This window comes from Anabas testudineus, chromosome 9, assembly GCF_900324465.2.
Source record: "Anabas testudineus chromosome 9, fAnaTes1.2, whole genome shotgun sequence".
NCBI lineage: Eukaryota > Metazoa > Chordata > Actinopteri > Anabantiformes > Anabantidae > Anabas > Anabas testudineus.
The window spans coordinates 23575463-23592592 of record NC_046618.1 but is presented as its reverse complement, the minus strand read 5'-3'; the positions used below and the strand labels follow the sequence as shown (position 1 = coordinate 23592592).

Genomic DNA, 17130 nt, shown 5'->3' with positions numbered 1-17130 from the left:
TGTGCTGTAGGTCAGACAGAGGAGTTCAAGGTGGAGGTGGGACTACACCAAGGATCAGCTTTGAGTCCCTTCTTGTTTGCTATGCTGATGGACAGGCTGACAGATGAGGTCAGACAGGAATCTCCCTGGACAATGATGTTTGCGGATGACATTGTAATTTGCAGTGAGAGTAGAGAGCAGGTAGAGGAACAGCTGGAGAGGTGGAGGTTTGCTCTGGAAAGAAGAGGCATGAAGGTCAGTCGTAGTAAGACAGAATACATGTGTCTGAACGAGAGGGATCAGGGTAGAAGCGTTAGGTTACAGGGGGCTGAGGTGAAGAAGGTGCAGGAGTTTAAGTACTTGGGGTCAACAGTTCAGTGTGATGGAGAGTGTGGAAAAGAGGTGAAGAGGAGAGTGCAGGCAGGTTGGAGCGGGTGGAGGAAAGTGTCAGGAGTGTTGTTTGACAGAAGAGTGTCAGCAAGACTCAAAGGAAAGGTGTACAAGACAGTGGTGAGACCAGCTCTGCTCTATGGGTTAGAGATGGTAGCAGTGAGAAAGAGACAAGAGGCTGAGATGGAGGTAGCAGAGATGAAGATGTTGAGGTTCTCCTTAGGAGTGACCAGGTTAGACAGAATAAGGAACGAGTACATCAGAGGGACGGCTCACGTTGCCTGTGTTAGCGACAAAGTCAGAGAGGCCAGACTGAGATGGTTCGGACATGTTCAGAGGAGGGATAGTGAGTATATTGGTAGAAGGATGTTGGAAATGGAGCTGCCAGGCAGGAGGACAAGAGGACGACCAAAGAGGAGATATATGGATGTCTTAACAGAGGACATGAGGTTGGCTAGTGTTAGGGTAGAAGATGCCCATGATAGAGTGAGGTGGAGAAGGATGATTCGCTGTGGCGACCCCTGATGGGAAAAGCCGAAAGAGAAGAAGAAGTGTTAACATACTACACCTGTTTAAAGATTATACTTATCTTTTCTTAAATAGTTACAGATGAAAAGTTTTCCTTGGTATTATTTTTTACATATGTGTAAAACGTTTATATATACAGGTTGTATTGTACGACCTGTATGTGTAAAGGTAGTTTTTTTTCTCTGCACCTAACCCAACCAGCTTTTCATTTCTTTTTTAAACCTTCAGGCCTCACTAACTACAGCTAATACTGATCGTGTTATGATGGAAACGTTTCATTTACCTGATTTGGTGGATTTGGTGTCTGAAGACAGAGCAGGCAGGACCAACATCAGCAACACTAACAGCTTCATCTGCAGATAAAACACGTAACAAACCCTGTGTTACTTATCCGAATTTTGTAGCTTGAAACCAACCTCAAACGTTCAAGCAACACGTTTCAAGCAGTGATGAAACAGCTTTTCAAATGAATAAGTTGTTTTAAATTGCTTGTTTCTTATAGCAAATGTCTAAGTATGACATGCAACAGCAGCCCGGTGATGTTGTTTGGAGTGAGGAAAATGGGATATTTATTAACACACAATGGTGTCTATATCAGTTACTATTAAATCATACTTATCAGAGCATATTGTCAAAAGTTTGTCTAAAAGAGTAATAGAGAGGTGTCTGAATGGTTGGCTCTGCAGAATGTGCAAAATACAAAAAAGTTATATTTGGTTTTAGGAGGACAGGCAACAAGCTCTGCTTAGTGCACATTGCAATTTTGGAAGTGCAATAAAAACTTCTCTGTCATTTCCTCTTTTGCAGCATTTGTGTGGTTGGTCCCCACATCCCCCCTCATTTATCTGTCTTTGCAGCAAACATCAGGGAGATGCAAGACTGTTTCGAGAAATCAAAAGTGGAAGTCTGGACTTTAAACTAATATAGAACTGACAAGTGTAGCCTCTTAATAATTGCTCAAGTCTTTCAGATCTATCTTTTCTGATAAGAAAACCACCTTCTGACTTTGTCATTCAACCCTAGACGGTGACAGGATTTGCTAAAACAGTAGGAGGCAGCCATCATAAACATAAAAGCTGAATAGGAGGTGGTGATCATCTAATGTAGAAAATCTTTCCTTGCCTGAAAAAGAAAAAAAATATAACATAACATAAAAACACTAGAACTGCATATTATGACAAATACAGGAAAATAACATCCCCTGGTGTCCCTCAGAGAAACCGTACACGAGAATAAGCAAAAAAGCATGTGGTGCTGCTTCCATGTGCTATAAACAAAATGCTGTGATTTCTGCAGTGTAGTTTTTGTGTCACATTTTGCCCCGAGTGCGCTCTATAGGAACCACACAACTCTGAAGCCAAATTGACTATTGACACAATTGACACAATGTCGTGTTGTGTGCTACATGTGTGAAGCCAACAGTGTCTGGACTTAATTATTCACAGTTTATATGTGAAAACAGCTTTAGACCCCATCCTGACCAACAATGTTTTACCGTTTGTCAGCAGGTCTACAGTATGTTGGAGTTGACCAATCTAGAGCATCTTTAACAGTATATATAATAATCTTGTGAGGGTTCTGCAAATAATCCTCACACTGAATGGCTGGAAAAAATGAACGGATGACGACCTCTTTGTCTTTCAAAAATGGGGAAACACAAAGACTTAGCAAATTAGTGGAGATGCAGCAAAAATGGCTTGAGAAACAAGTTTAATCAAAAAGGAAGTCACATAATCTCACTTACCTCAAATCTCTGTGAGGCTTCCAGGTTGCGAGACAAAAAAAAAAGAACCGAAAGAATAAGTCTCCAAACAGCAACAACTGATTGGCACTGACCCCTCGTTTCCTTTTACAAACATATTTTATAGTCTTCTCACAGGAAGTAATGTACCAGTTACAGGAAATTCTCCCATCCCATCGAATCAGTACATATATGGTTATAATTTAGAGCATCTTCGAAATCATGGGTGTGCTCAATTTCATCTCTGTATTTGTGTGTTACTTGGCATGTGGTAGGTGCATGCATGTATTTAAATGAAGGCACACCCATGAACTTCTCTTGTTCTCTGTGTTGAGTTCTGTGAGTTGAGCTGCTTAAATGAAAACACCGACCACAGGCTGTCACACAGGCTGCTTCTTTACTATCTTGCAGAATGAAAGAGCTAGTGTCCCATACAGTCTGTACCATCAGCAAAAAAGATAACAACTAAAATCTTCTGAATATAGTCATCTGCCACACATGTGCAAAGTCAAACCAATAAAGACATGTCATATCGACATATGTCCGGCCAGTTTCCAGAAAACCTCATCACCAACAAACAGGCAACGTTTGTTGATGCTGTTGTTTTGTAGAGGTGTGTTACTGTACACACTCAATTGTTTACAGGCAGAACAGCAGCAACTTGGCTTAGGAGTCAAAATCAAAAAATTCAGGATCATTTGGGACTTTGACACCCAAAAATCAGAAAACAAGGAAGGCTAACCCATAGTCTCATGAATAGTGGCATTATATGAAAATGTGAGGGTCTCTGGCCACTGATGTACCCCTTTTAACCAGGGGGTGATAGGCTGTAGTGCAGCAATTGGCAACTCCAGCCAAATGAAGAAGTTCCACCGTCAACATGCTCTGAATTTGTGCCCTGGTCAGAGTGTATTCTCTCAGGAAAACCATAGACACAAAACATTGTCTCAGTTTTTTGTTTGCTTTGCTGTTTGGTTCGCATAAGGAAAGGTGTGAGCAAGCTTTGTGAAGTGGTCAGTGACCACTAACACGTTACCAGACCTCTGCTTTCACTTATTTGTATTGTGCCAAATCACAACAGAATTCAAGGCACATTAAAGTGTTTAAGGTTACAACAACAGTATACAGAATGGTATAGAAAACCCAACAATCTCATTCAGCAGCACCAGGAGACAGTGGAGAGGAAAAATTGTCTTTAGAGAAAGAAACCTCCAGCAGAACCAGGCTCAGGCTGGGCAGCCATCAACAAGACCATACATTTACATTTAGCAGACGCTGTTATCCAAAGCAACTTACTTATGTCGGTACAAGGGTAGGCGTGAGGAGGTGTTGCTTAAGGACCCCTACTGGTGGTAGGCCACAGCTGGGATTTGAACCCCTTAATCATCATGTTTTGGGCTTTTATACATGTATGTACAGCAGCTGTGTGTGTATACAGTTTAAAACTACCGTATTTTCCGCACTATAAGGCGCACCGCATTATTAGGCACACCTTCAATGAATGGCCTATTTTCAAACTTTTTTCATATATAAGGCGCACCGCATTATAAGGCGCATAGAACAGACGCTACAGTAGAGGCTGGGGTTACGTTATGCAACATTAGATGGAGCTGCGCTAAAGGGAATGTAAACAAAACAGTCAGATAGGTCGTCAAACTTTAATTAATAGATTACAAACCAGCGTTCTGACAACGCTATACTATAGTGTTGTTGTTAAAAATTTATCAGAGTGAGAGTTGTGTATTTTAGTTGATCTTTGTTAAGATAATTAGTTGCAGAGTGAGTGCTTTTTCCACTCTCTGTTCAATAATACAGCTTTGACGTATTTTCTCCGTCGGTAAATTAAGCTAGTTTAGTTTCCATAGTAAGTATTAAGATGTTTATTGTCATTAGAAGTATGTTAGTTGTTACCTGTTACATGTGATAAATTACGTGTGCGTGTTATTGTAATTAGCTTCATTCAAGTCAAGCTAGCGTTTGCAAGTGTAACATACCAAATGTGTAACGATGTGTATTATCTGTTAATTTAGTTTATTTCTGTTTCTTTCAGTTACATAAAGAAAAGATAGGATAAATGTAGTTGAGAGCAATGTACTCCTCAGTTCACAACTCTAGTGAAGACAAGAAACCGCACCATTGATTCATTAATGTTAAACGTCTGTTCCCGTGTTCTACTGTGTGACTGACTCAATATCGATCCATATATAAGGCGCACCGGATTATAAGGCGCACTGTCGGCTTTTGAGAAAATTTAAGGTTTTTAGGTGGCCTTATAGTGCGGAAAATACGGTAATTTTATTACTTAACTATAATAAATTAATTCCAACCATGCATTTCTTTGCAACCTTGACTGTGAATGGAAACACACCTGACATTTTCTATGTACCACATCCTTGGCATCCATGTCTGCTCAGATAGGAGGAAATAGTAATTCAGGTCTGACCTATTTTCAACAACAGATTAATAAACATTTGGTCTCTGAGGATCTGAGGCAGCAGGATTGGTTCTGTTTATTTATATAGATGACAGTGTATGAATGGTAATGGAGGAGCACGCCACCTAGTTTTAGACGGTCTCACTGATGTGTTTTTATAAACAGTGTAGCTCTAAATCATTGAGAACTAAAATAAATAAAAGTTACACATAACACACATAAAAAACTGATCCTTCTATTTTTACACAGACTCACCCTGAAGAAGAAAGTTCAGCTTCACGTTTGCACCTATTCATCAATGATCATATTTGGCTTTGATACAGTAAAACCTACAGAACATTTATTGAGTTTTTTTTTTCTTGCATTACAATAATAAAATGTTTTCCCTTTAATACATTAAAGCCAGGAAAAAAATAACTGTTAGCCAGGTTAAATAACAGTGTAATATGTCTTCTATGTGTTACATTAACAGGCCCTTATGAGACCATCATCAAAATGAAACCAAAAGTCCAGCTCAGACAAAAGCCCAAAGCCTGATCAGGCACACCTGTTGATAAAGGGAGGTAACTCTAGAACTGAGCCCTCTGTGAACAATCATGAAAAAATCCTGGTTTTCTGTAGAGATTTATTATGAAATGTCATTTGATCTTCAGCAAAGTTCAGTATTTCTAAGCTGATAACAAACAGTCACAGTTTTGCACTGAGTCAAGTCTAGTCTGCTCAGTATTTGTTCAAGGACTCTGACATAGAGCAGCTACAGTATAAAAACCAGAAGAAGACCAGTGCATCAGATGTACTTTTCATCTCTAGTTCTGATTTAGTTCATTTGTATTGTTGCACTGTATAAAATTATAATTTTAGTTGATGAATCTAATTCATATTTGATGGATTATGATTTATTAGTTAATATAATTATCATTTTTGTTAATATCACATATCATATATTCTGTGGTTTTCTGTCTGGACACTGAGCTGCTGATTTTTTTTTCATGCATGTTTGAAGGTCAATTAACAGACTAACAACAACTTTCCTCTGTGTTTTATACCCAGATGACTGTTTCACTGCTGCTGCTGCTGCTGCTGCTGCAGCCAGTCTACTGGAGATTCACATCAACACAGAGTACAGAAATGGTAAACTCCACCTGGCATTATGAATTTGGAATATGAATCATATTCATGCCTGCTTTTCTATATCTCACAGATCAAAGCTCTGCGATTCAAAAGACTGTCTTACTGCTTCTATTCTCTGCCAACGAAAACTAGAGAACTAATAAATTAAGAAAAGCAGATCACAAGATCTCACTTGGTGAGATGCCTAATATCACAGTTAAAAGATGTTTTTAACCCAGCCACTCGTCTCCCAACAAATACTGACACACAACAAATCTGACTGGATTTGTTGTAGTTACACAAAATGAAAATTGTTCTAAGGGTAATTGTATCTCACTGTTCTGCACAAGCAGCAGAACAAATGTCTCCTACTGAAGTCTGCAGATTGACACAGATTGGTTTTTGTTTGTGTACTTTTAGAAACAATTCGTTACCAAAACAAGTTAATTTTATTGAAAACAGAAAACTCTCATATTATCTGCAGGTTATGATTTTATTTACAGTGAAAAACTGTGTCTGGTAAAATAAATCAGCAGATTAATCAGGACATATTTATTCTTTAGCAAAACATTATTCATCCTTCATTTTCATTCTTTGTTTATAGAGCATAATTAATACAAAGAATCATTCTGTGATCAATGAATGATTTATATAATCGTACACAATCAAACATTTTAATAATGTACTTTCAGTTTTCAGCCTCACATCTCCTCTTCATACTCATGCATCCCAGTGTCACTTCTTCATCCTCTTCTTCCAGAGATAACTGGTTTATATTTTATTTTGCTGCTGTTATTTTTCTTCTTTCTGAACTCTCATCTCCTCTCTGTGATCTTTTCCTCTGAGGTGAGTATCTTCAGGCCTCTTCTTTAGCCTGCTCCTCTCTAAAGACAGTTCTGGTCCAGTGTTACGCAGATTTCTAAAACATGATCAGTGTCTTGTTGTCACTGACTTGAGTTAGTGCTCATTGGAAAATCAAACAATATTGATATAGTCATTATGCGACAGTACATAAATTCGTTGAATGTCTTTCTATTACTCTACTCAGCACAGTTGAAGGTGCTAATCTGTAATTTCCATTGTATTCTAGTCTTTGAGATAATTTTTTTATGCAGATAATAACGATAAAATCTGGTCTCTCATCATCTTAAAATGTTATGCTCATATGTCATTCTTCGAACGTTAAATTTTATCATTTCAAATCGTGTTTCGAGATTTTATTCTAAAGTTGTCTTTTTACTAACAACTATTTCTTATGTTTTACATTATTATTAATATGATTAACAAAATGAAAAGAAACTTATGTCAGTTTACCCTAGGAAATCTACAAACAAATAATTAACTCTCCAATTTACTCTGAGAAACAGTTTTGCTCTGCTCCCTGCTGCTGTTTCTGACTTCATGTAACTCTAACAAGTCAGATATCAAAGGATATTCCATATTACTTCAAAGGGCAGGGCTTGGCATTAGGTATGGGCTTACAGCGATCCAAAACACCCTGCACATCTCCAATTTGGACGCCCTTGTATGTCCCAGAGATGGACGCCCATTTGATCTGTCCGTTTCTGTAGGTGCGGGTTAAGCGAGCAGTGAAAGGAATGTTTCCCTCATACTTATGGACCACCATTCTTACCTTGCCAGAGTGGTTTGGTGGGACAGTGCACTCAACATTAACAGAGTGAGTGGTCGACTCAGTTTGAGTGGTCCCCTTGGTGTACTGGAAGGTTGCTGATGCACTCAACTCAATATGTGTGGATGTAATTAAGGGAATTTGGGCAGAGAAACTTGTCTTGATACCCATTGCAGTGGAAAAGTTGATGTTCCAGCTTTGTGACACTTGGCTTGTTGTTGAGAGGGCATCTGTTTTTTTAACTGGGCTGCACAAGTTGTTAGTAATGGTAGACTCACGTATGGTTTGTGGGGGACTCTTATGAATTTTAGCTCCATCAGTCTTGAACTTGACGTCTGAAATTTGCTCACTGCATATCTCTGTGTCATAGGTCAGGACCTGGTAGTGCTTGTACCAGTGCTCTTTCCCTTCCCAAGGAAGGTAGAAAGCTGTGTTCTTTGGACCCACCTTCCCAAGTCCATATTTGTTCCTCCCAACGTATATAGTTCTTGTGTCTGAGCAGGTACTGACTGAATTCGGAGGCACTTCTCCATAGGAGCCATCTTTCCATTCCAAAAGCTCAGTGTTTCCTTTATTTACTAGGATCTCAAAATTAGATGTACGATGCTCTATGTTACCATAGGGGAAGTGACAGTAAGGACCCATGCTGGGGTTGTAGAAGCCAGCCTCAGAGCCAGATTTGCAGACATAGTCGGTGCGATCAGCGTAGTCATTGTAAATTGAAACAGCTCCACTGGGGAGAGAACCACTCCAAGGCTGCCATTCTAGGTTGGTATTACCAATCTTCATCACTGAAAACATCCACAAAAGATTCAGTTTTCTTGTGTCCTAATTGTATATATACACAAGAAAAAACCTCCCAGTCCTCATAGAGTCGGTTATCATAGGTGACACTAACAATTCAGTTTCAGGCTTTTACAAGTCTCCTACAGAGGGAATTGAAACTCGAATACTAAAAAATTCTATTTTAGAAAAAACAAAGGACTAAGAATAAATCTTCACATGTCAAATTTGGCAGATTGAGATGTAGGAATAATGGTTTAAGATAAAAATGGCAAACATATCACTTACTTCTAATGTAAGATGTGAGATCAATCTGAAGAACAAGTTGACAAGCTGTGCAAACCGGAGCAGGTGACGACAGCTGATCAATTTCTTTTTCTAAACACATTTTATAATATTTTTACAGGAAGTAATAGATACAACAAGTATATTTATGGTCATAGCTGAGAGCAGGGGTGGTTCTAGGATTTTTTCCTCAGGGGGGCTTAGCCCTCACTATAATTGCTGATAACACTGTATTGTAGCTGTGTAATGGAAAATGTTGACAATGCAACAATCACATGTGAAAAACCAACATAATCACTGCTTATTACATGCTGCAGTTACAATATGAATGCAGTAATTAATAAAGCGGTATTCACAGTATAAAGACAAAATCTGTGCTCATAGCTGAATTTCTCTAGGTTAAATAAACCTAGAATAAAAAAAAAAAAAAAAAAACTTGCACCTTTGTTTTATCAAATTCCTACGTTTCTGTAGTAGATATTGAGAATCATGAATTTATTTTGACTTGAAAGTATTGGTATGACTATGCATTTAATACAATACTTTTTACTACGTCACAAGAAGACCCCATCTCGTATATTGGCTGTATAGTAAATGTTTGGTCAGACACAGTCATACTAATTGTCTTGCTGCAGCTAACCTTCATTCCTCTGCTTTCCAGAGCACACCTCCACCTACTCCCAGTAATCCTTCAGTGCCTCCTGGATTGATTTGATGTTACAGTTTAGGTAGAATATAAAAACCCAGTGGAGGGTGTCACAAGCTGCAGGAAGGGCTCCATGGCCAGAGATAACACAAGTTACATGAGAAGGTTTTCAGGGGTTTTATTAATTAAAAGGTACAGGGGAATGAGTCAGATGAGTTCTTGTAGGTAATTTGTCAGTACAGTGTGAGTGTGGAAGTCTGGGTGGAAACCGGAAGTGATTGCTGACCGGAAGTGACGTCGCGACCAAGATGGCCGACCAAAGGGGAGCACATGGAACAAAATGGAGATGGTGAATGGTGTCGACTGACAAACGGTGGGGAGTGTAATCAGAGTAACACAGGAGCACAATGACAAATAGGCCAAATGTCCAAAACACAGTGTAAGAAAACAGTCTAAAGTGATGAATAAGGCAGTCCAAATAGTAAATCCACAAGGCCAAACTCAGAGGTCAGGGGAAATCCAGGTCATACACCAACATCCTTTTATCAACTCTTACCTCTTATCTCTCTCCTCTCTGTCGTCTGTATCTCTCTCCTCCCTGTCGTCTGTATCTCTCCTCTCTGTCGTCTGTATCTCTCCTCTCTGTCGTCTGTATCTCTCTCCTCTCTGTCGTCTGTCTCTCTCTCTCTGTCGTCTGTATCTCTCCTCTCTGTCGTCTGTATCTCTCTCCTCTCCGTCGTCTGTATCTCTCCTCTCTGTCGTCTGTCTCTCTCCTCTCTGTCGTCTGTATCTCTCTCTCTGTCGTCTGTATCTCTCCTCTCTGTCGTCTGTATCTCTCTCCTCTCTCTGTCGTCTGTATCTCTCCTCTCTGTCGTCTGTCTCTCTCTCCTCTCTGTCGTCTGTATCTCTCCTCTCTCTCTGTCGTCTGTCTCTCTCTTCTCTGTCGTCTGTATCTCTCCTCTCTGTCGTCTGTATCTCTCTCTCTCGTCTGTATCTCTCCTCTCTGTCGTCTGTATCTCTCCTCTCTGTCGTCTGTATCTCTCCTCTCTGTCGTCTGTCTCTCTCCTCTCTGTCGTCTGTCTCTCTCCTCTCTGTCGTCTGTCTCTCTCCTCTCTGTCGTCTGTCTCTCTCCTCTGTCGTCTGTCTCTCTCTCCTCTGTCGTCTGTATCTCTCTCCTCTCTGTCGTCTGTATCTCTCCTCTCTGTCCTGTCTCTCTCCTCTCTGTCGTCTGTCTCTCTCCTCTCTGTCGTCTGTATCTCTCTCCTCTCTGTCGTCTGTATCTCTCTCTCTCTGTCGTCTGTCTCTCTCCTCTCTGTCGTCTGTATCTCTCCTCTCTGTCGTCTGTATCTCTCCTCTCTGTCGTCTGTATCTCTCCTCTCTGTCGTCTGTATCTCTCCTCCCTGTCGTCTGTATCTCTCCTCTCTGTCGTCTGTATCTCTCCTCTCTGTCGTCTGTATCTCTCCTCTCTGTCGTCTGTCTCTCTCCTCTGTCGTCTGTCTCTCCTCCTGTCGTCTGTATCTCTCCTCTCTGTCGTCTGTCTCTCTCCTCTCTGTCGTCTGTATCTCTCCTCTCTGTCGTCTGTATCTCTCCTCTCTGTCGTCTGTCTCTCCTCTCTGTCGTCTGTATCTCTCTCCTCTCTGTCGTCTGTATCTCTCTCTCTGTCGTCTGTCTCTCCTCTCTGTCGTCTGTCTCTCTCTCCTCTGTCGTCTGTATCTCTCCTCTCTGTCGTCTGTCTCTCCTCTCTGTCGTCTGTCTCTCTCCTCTCTGTCGTCTGTCTCTCTCCTCTCTGTCGTCTATCTCTCTCCTCTCGTCGTCTGTACTCTCTCTCCTCTGTCGTCTGTCTCTCTCCTCTCTGTCGTCTGTCTCTCCTCTCTCGTCTGTATCTCTCCTCTCGTCGTCTGTATCTCTCCTCTGTCGTCTGTATCTCTCCTCTCTGTCGTCTGTATCTCTCCTCTCTGTCGTCTGTATCTCTCCTCCCTGTCGTCTGTATCTCTCCTCTCTGTCGTCTGTATCTCTCCTCTCTGTCGTCTGTATCTCTCCTCTCTGTCGTCTGTCTCTCTCCTCTCTGTCGTCTGTCTCTCTCCTCTCTGTCGTCTGTATCTCTCTCCTCTCTGTCGTCTGCTCTCTCCTCTCTGTCGTCTGTATCTCTCCTCTCTGTCGTCTGTATCTCTCCTCTCTGTCTGTCTCTCTCCCTCTGTCGTCTGTATCTCTCTCTCTCTCTCTGTCGTCTGTCTCTCTCCTCTCTGTCGTCTGTATCTCTCCTCTCTGTCGTCTGTATCTCTCCTCTCTGTCGTCTGTATCTCTCCTCTCTGTCGTCTGTATCTCTCCTCTCTGTCTGTCTCTCTACTCTCCTTCTGTCGTCTGTCTCTCTCCTCTCTGTCGTCTGTCTCTCTCTCTCTCTCTCTGTCTGTATCTCTCCTCTCTGTCGTCTGTATCTCTCTCCTCTGTCGTCTGTATCTCTCCTCTCTGTCGTCTGTCTCTCTCTCTCTCTCTCTGTCGTCTGTATCTCTCTCTCTCGTCGTCTGTCTCTCTCCTCTCTGTCGTCTGTATCTCTCTCCTCTCTGTCGTCTGTCTCTCCTCTCTGTCGTCTGTATCTCTCTCCTCTCTGTCGTCTGTACTCTCTCCTCTCCGTCGTCTGTCTCTCCTCTCTGTCGTCTGTATCTCTCTCCTCTCTGTCGTCTGTATCTCTCTCTCCGTCGTCTGTACTCTCCTCTCTGTCGTCTGTATCTCTCTCCTCTCTGTCGTCTGTATCTCTCCTCTCTGTCGTCTGTCCTCTCCCTCTGTCGTCTGTATCTCTCCTCTCTGTCGTCTGTACTCTCTCTTCTCTGTCGTCTGTATCTCTCCTCTCTGTCGTCTGTCTCTCCTCTCTGTCGTCTGTATCTCCCTCTCTGTCAGCTGTCTCTCTCTCCTCTGTCGTCTGTATCTCTCCTCTCTGTCGTCTGTGTCTCTCCTCTCTGTCGTCTGTCTCTCTCCTCTCTGTCGTCTGTATCTCTCCTCTCTCGTCGTCGTCGTATCTCTCTCCTCTCTGTCGTCTGTCTCTCTCCTCTCTGTCGTCTGTCTCTCTCCCTCTGTCGTCTGTATCTCTCCTCTCTTCTGTCGTCTGTATCTCTCCTCTCTGTCGTCTGTCTCTCTCTCTCTCTGTCGTCTGTCTCTCTCTCCTCTGTCGTCTGTATCTCTCCCTCTCCGTCGTCTGTATCTCTCTCTCGCTGTCTGTCTCTCCTCTCTGTCGTCTGTATCTCCTCCTCTGTCGTCTGTCTCTCTCCTCTCTGTCGTCTGTATCTCTCCTCTCTGTCGTCTGTCTCTCTCCTCTCTGTCGTCTGTATCCTCTCTCTTCGTCTGTACTCTCCTCTCTGTCGTCTGTATCTCTCCTCTCTGTCGTCTGTCTCTCTCCTCTCTGTCGTCTGTATCTCTCCTCTCTGTCGTCTGTATCTCTCCTCTCTGTCGTCTGTATCTCTCCTCTCGTCGTCTGTATCTCTCCTCTCTGTCGTCTGTATCTCTCCTCTCTGTCGTCTGTCTCTCTCTCCTCTCTGTCGTCTGTCTCTCCTCTCTGTCGTCTGTATCTCTCCTCTCTGTCGTCTGTATCTCTCCTCTCTGTCGTCTGTATCTCTCCTCTCTGTCGTCTGATCTCTCTCTCTGTCGTCTGTATCTCTCCTCTCTGTCGTCTGTCTCTCTCTCTCTCTGTCGTCTGTTCTCTCTCCTCTCTGTCGTCTGTATCTCTCCTCTCTGCTCGTCGTCTGTCTCTCTCCTCTCTCTCTGTCGTCTGTCTCTCTCCTCTCTGTCTGTATCTCTCCTCTCTGTCGTCTGTATCTCTCCTCTCTGTCAGCTGTCTCTCTCCTCTCTGTCGTCTGTATCTCTCTCCTCTCTGTCGTCTGTATCTCTCCTCTCTGTCGTCTGTATCTCTCTCCTCTCTGTCGTCTGTATCTCTCTCCTCTCTGTCTGTATCTCTCCTCTCCGTCGTCTGTATCTCTCCTCTCTGTCGTCTGTATCTCTCTCCTCTCTGTCGTCTGTATCTCTCCTCTCTGTCGTCTGTATCTCTCCTCTCCGTCGTCTGTATCTCTCCTCTCTGTCGTCTGTATCTCTCTCCTCTCTGTCGTCTGTATCTCTCCTCTCTGTCGTCTGTCTCTCTCTCCTCTCTGTCGTCTGTATCTCTCCTCTCTGTCGTCTGTATCTCTCTCTTCTCTGTCGTCTGTATCTCTCCTCTCTGTCGTCTGTATCTCTCTCCTCTCTGTCGTCTGTCTCTCTCTCTTCTCTGTCGTCTGTATCTCTCTCCTTTCTGTCGTCTGTCTCTCTCCTCTCTGTCGTCTGTCTCTCTCCTCTCTGTCGTCTGTCTCTCTCCTCTCTGTCGTCTGTATCTCTCCTCTCTGTCGTCTGTCTCTCTCCTCTCTGTCGTCTGTATCTCTCTCCTCTCTGTCGTCTGTATCTCTCCTCTCTGTCGTCTGTATCTCTCTCCTCTCTGTCGTCTGTCTCTCTCCTCTCTGTCGTCTGTCTCTCTCTCCTCTCTGTCGTCCGTATCTCTCCTCTCTGTCGTCTGTATCTCTCCTCTCTGTCGTCTGTATCTCTCCTCTCTCCAACTTTCTCTCATCTACTGTTGAGTCGCTAATTTTCCCGCCTGTGATCCACAGAATCGATTGGCTAAGTGAAGTCACGTGGGATGGCTTCACTCCCATTCAACTGGCCAATGCGTCTTCACGTCCACTAAATAACTACCGTAACTATCTCAATAGCTGCGCCCTTTAAAATTATGTTGTCCCGCTAGATTTGAAATCAAAACGTTGGTTTGGTCTGTAGCTCCGGGTCCGTGTGGGACAGCTTCTGGGTCCGGATCCGGACCGCGGTCCGCGTTGTTAGTGACCCCTGCCTTAAAGCATGTATTGCAAGCTTGAAAAAACAAACTAAGAAAAAACATTAGGTATAATGTTATATGTCATTTCTATCTTTCCCTTTTACTTCCTTCATGCAGTTCCGGTACTAAACCCAAATCTAAAGGACAGGGTGCCTAAAATCTCCCCTATGAGACTGATGACTAGAGATCTAGCTCCTCTGATTCCTCTGGAAAATAAGGAAAAGCGGAGTTTGTCTCCTCCTGTGAAGATTGATAATACCAACCTAGAATGGCAGACCTGGACTGGCTCTCTCCCAGATGGAGCTGTTTCAATTTATAATGACTACACTAAACGCACTGACTATGTCTGCAAATTCAGATGCAACGCCGGCTTCTACACCCCTGAAAAGGGTCCTTACTGCTACTACTCCCTTAAACGTAAGGAGCATCCTGCATCCAGATTTGAGATCCTAGTGAATAAAGAAAACTTAGAGTTTCTTGAATGGGAGGATGGCTCCCGTGGCTCAGTGCCTCAGAATTCAGTTAAAACTTGTTCAGGCAAAATAACTACATATGTAGGGAAGAAACAAATATGGACTTGGGAAGGTGGATAAAGAGCAGAAAGTATTCTTCCTTCCCTGGGAAGAGCAAGAGTATTGGTACAATTACTACCAGGTCCTGACCTATGACACAGAGATATCCAGTGAACAAATTTCAGACGTCAAGTACAAGACTGATGAAGCTAAAATCAATATGTATCCTCTAGAGACCATGAGTAAATCTACCATTACTAACAATGAGTGCCACCCAGTGTCAAAGACAGTTACCCTCACAACGACAAGCCAAGTGGAGCAAAGCTGGAACATCAACTTTTCCATTGGATTGGGTATCAAGAGAAGCATCACTGCCCAAATCCCCTTTATTGGCACAAGCATTGAGTTAAGCTTGAAGACAACCTTCCAGTTCTCCAAGGGCACCACTCACACTGAGTCAAACACCCACTCTGTTAATGTTCAGTTAAGTGTCCCACCAAACCACTCCTGCAGTGTCAGGATTGTGGGCCATAAGTGTGAAGCAAACATTCCTTTCACAGCTCGCATCAGCCGCACCTACAGAAACGGAGAGACCAAATGGGCGTCCATCTCTGGGACGTACAAGGGCGTCCAAATTGGAGATGTGCAGGGTGTTGTGGATCGCTGTAAACCCACTGTCATGGTTTCGGCCTGGCATCAGGCCAAGCTGAGGATTTCCCTCACTGCTCCACCTCACTCTCCCTCTGGACTCCGCCCACCAGCCAGTTCTCTCCCTCTGCTCTTGCCAATCAGCGGCATATTGGACTCACCTGTGTTCCCCTCACACTACATAACCTCTCCTCAGACCTTCCTCCCCTGTCAGATCGTCGTCATTCCCCCCTCTTGTTTCCAGCGTCGTTTTCCCCAACCTGTCTCCAGCCTGTGGTTCCTTGCCTGTGTTCCTGCCTGTTGCTTTCCCTGACTGTTGCCCACCCTTGCCTGCTCCTGCTCACTCCTCCTCAGCCCTGTCTACTTCCCCCCCTGGACTCTGGATTTGGACTCTCTTGACTTGTTTTCCCCTCCTGAATCTTTGGACTTTGTTACCCTGTTTCAGTGAGTGTTTTCCTGCCATCGTGCAGTGGTTTTTGGTTTTGTACTTTGGAGTCTTGTTTTGTTACTTTGTTCCCAGTCGCACTGATGGTTTTCTGTTGTTACTTTGTCCTCGTGTTTTCCCTGTTTTTGTATTTTTTTTTCAGTAATAAATCCTGTTTAAGTTAATTCCTGCCTCGTCCCCCTCCCTTAAAACTGTGACAGAACGATCTGACCAGACCGCGGCCATGGATCCTTATGATCCCTTTTACGGCCACACAAACCTCCCTCCCTGTCTTGATCATTACGGGCTTTTCCCTGAAGCACTGTAGGAGAACTATGCACACCCAGAGGATTATCGGGACTCACCTTTCTGGGGTACACGTCTGGTTATGGCCCCCAAACCAATCAGTTACCTGCAATCCAGATACCTGCGGCGGTTCCGCAGTCGCCGCAGCTGCTCCAGTCACGGTTCCAGTCGCCGCAGCTGCTCCAGTCACGGTTCCAGTCGCCGCAGCTGCTCCAGTCACGGTTCCAGTCGCCGCAGCTGCTCCAGTCACGGTTCCAGTCGTCACAGTTCCTGTCACCGCAGCCGCTCCTGCCATCGCAACTGCCTCAGCTTCGGCTCCTGCTACAGCTCCTGTCCTCGCTCCTGTTCTTGATCCTGTTGCTGTCACCACGGTCGCCGCTACCCTGGTTGCTGCAATCACCGCTGCTCTGGTCACCACAACAACTCCTGCCCTGTCTCCAGGCGGGTCGACGCAGAGGTCGTCGTCGCCGTCTCTCCTGTCTCCAGGCGGGTCGACGCAGAGGTCGTCGTCGCCGCCGTCTCTCCTGTCTCCAGGCGGGTCGACCCAGAAGCCGTCGTCGCCGTCTCTCCTGTCTCTGAGCGGGTCGACGCCGAGGTCGCTGTCATCGCCGCCTCTCCAGCCTGTCCCGTTCCTGCCGGCACTCCAGACGCCGCCGCCGGAGCATCCGCCCGGCGCTCCCCAGCCGGCACTCCAGACGCCGCCGCCGGAGCATCAGCCCGGCGCTCCTCAGCCGGTCCTCCGGGTCTCAGCTCCGCAGCCGGTCCTCCGGGTCTCAGCTCCGCAGCCGGTCCTCCGGGTCTCAGCTCCGCAGCCGGCCCTCCGGGTCTCAGCTCCAGGCAGCCGGCTTCCGCTTCGCAGTCCGGAGGCACT

General features: G+C 44.3%; 2 protein-coding genes and 1 pseudogene across 2 annotated transcripts in view; 1 reads left to right on the top strand and 2 right to left on the bottom strand.

Annotated features, from left to right (window-relative positions):
• The window catches only part of LOC113150505 (natterin-3-like), a 50245-nt gene extending 47508 nt beyond the window's left edge, over positions 1-2737 (bottom strand). The window contains exons 1-2 of the mRNA XM_033326146.1: positions 2642-2737; positions 1181-1250 (exon numbers count right to left, since the gene is read on the bottom strand). Coding sequence (XP_033182037.1) covers positions 1181-1250 — 70 coding nt within the window. The 5' untranslated portion in view covers positions 2642-2737. The remainder of the gene's footprint in view (positions 1-1180; positions 1251-2641) is intronic.
• A 4139-nt stretch (positions 2738-6876) lies between these two features.
• Positions 6877-8944, bottom strand: LOC113150354 (natterin-3-like). Its single transcript, XM_026342818.2, has 2 exons — positions 8884-8944; positions 6877-8603 (listed from the first exon to the last, which is right to left on the bottom strand). Coding segments are annotated over exons 1-2 (981 nt in total). The 5' UTR covers positions 8885-8944; the 3' UTR covers positions 6877-7623.
• A 5561-nt stretch (positions 8945-14505) lies between these two features.
• On the top strand, positions 14506-15842 carry LOC113150503 (annotated as a pseudogene).
• Positions 15843-17130: the final 1288 nt, after the last annotated feature.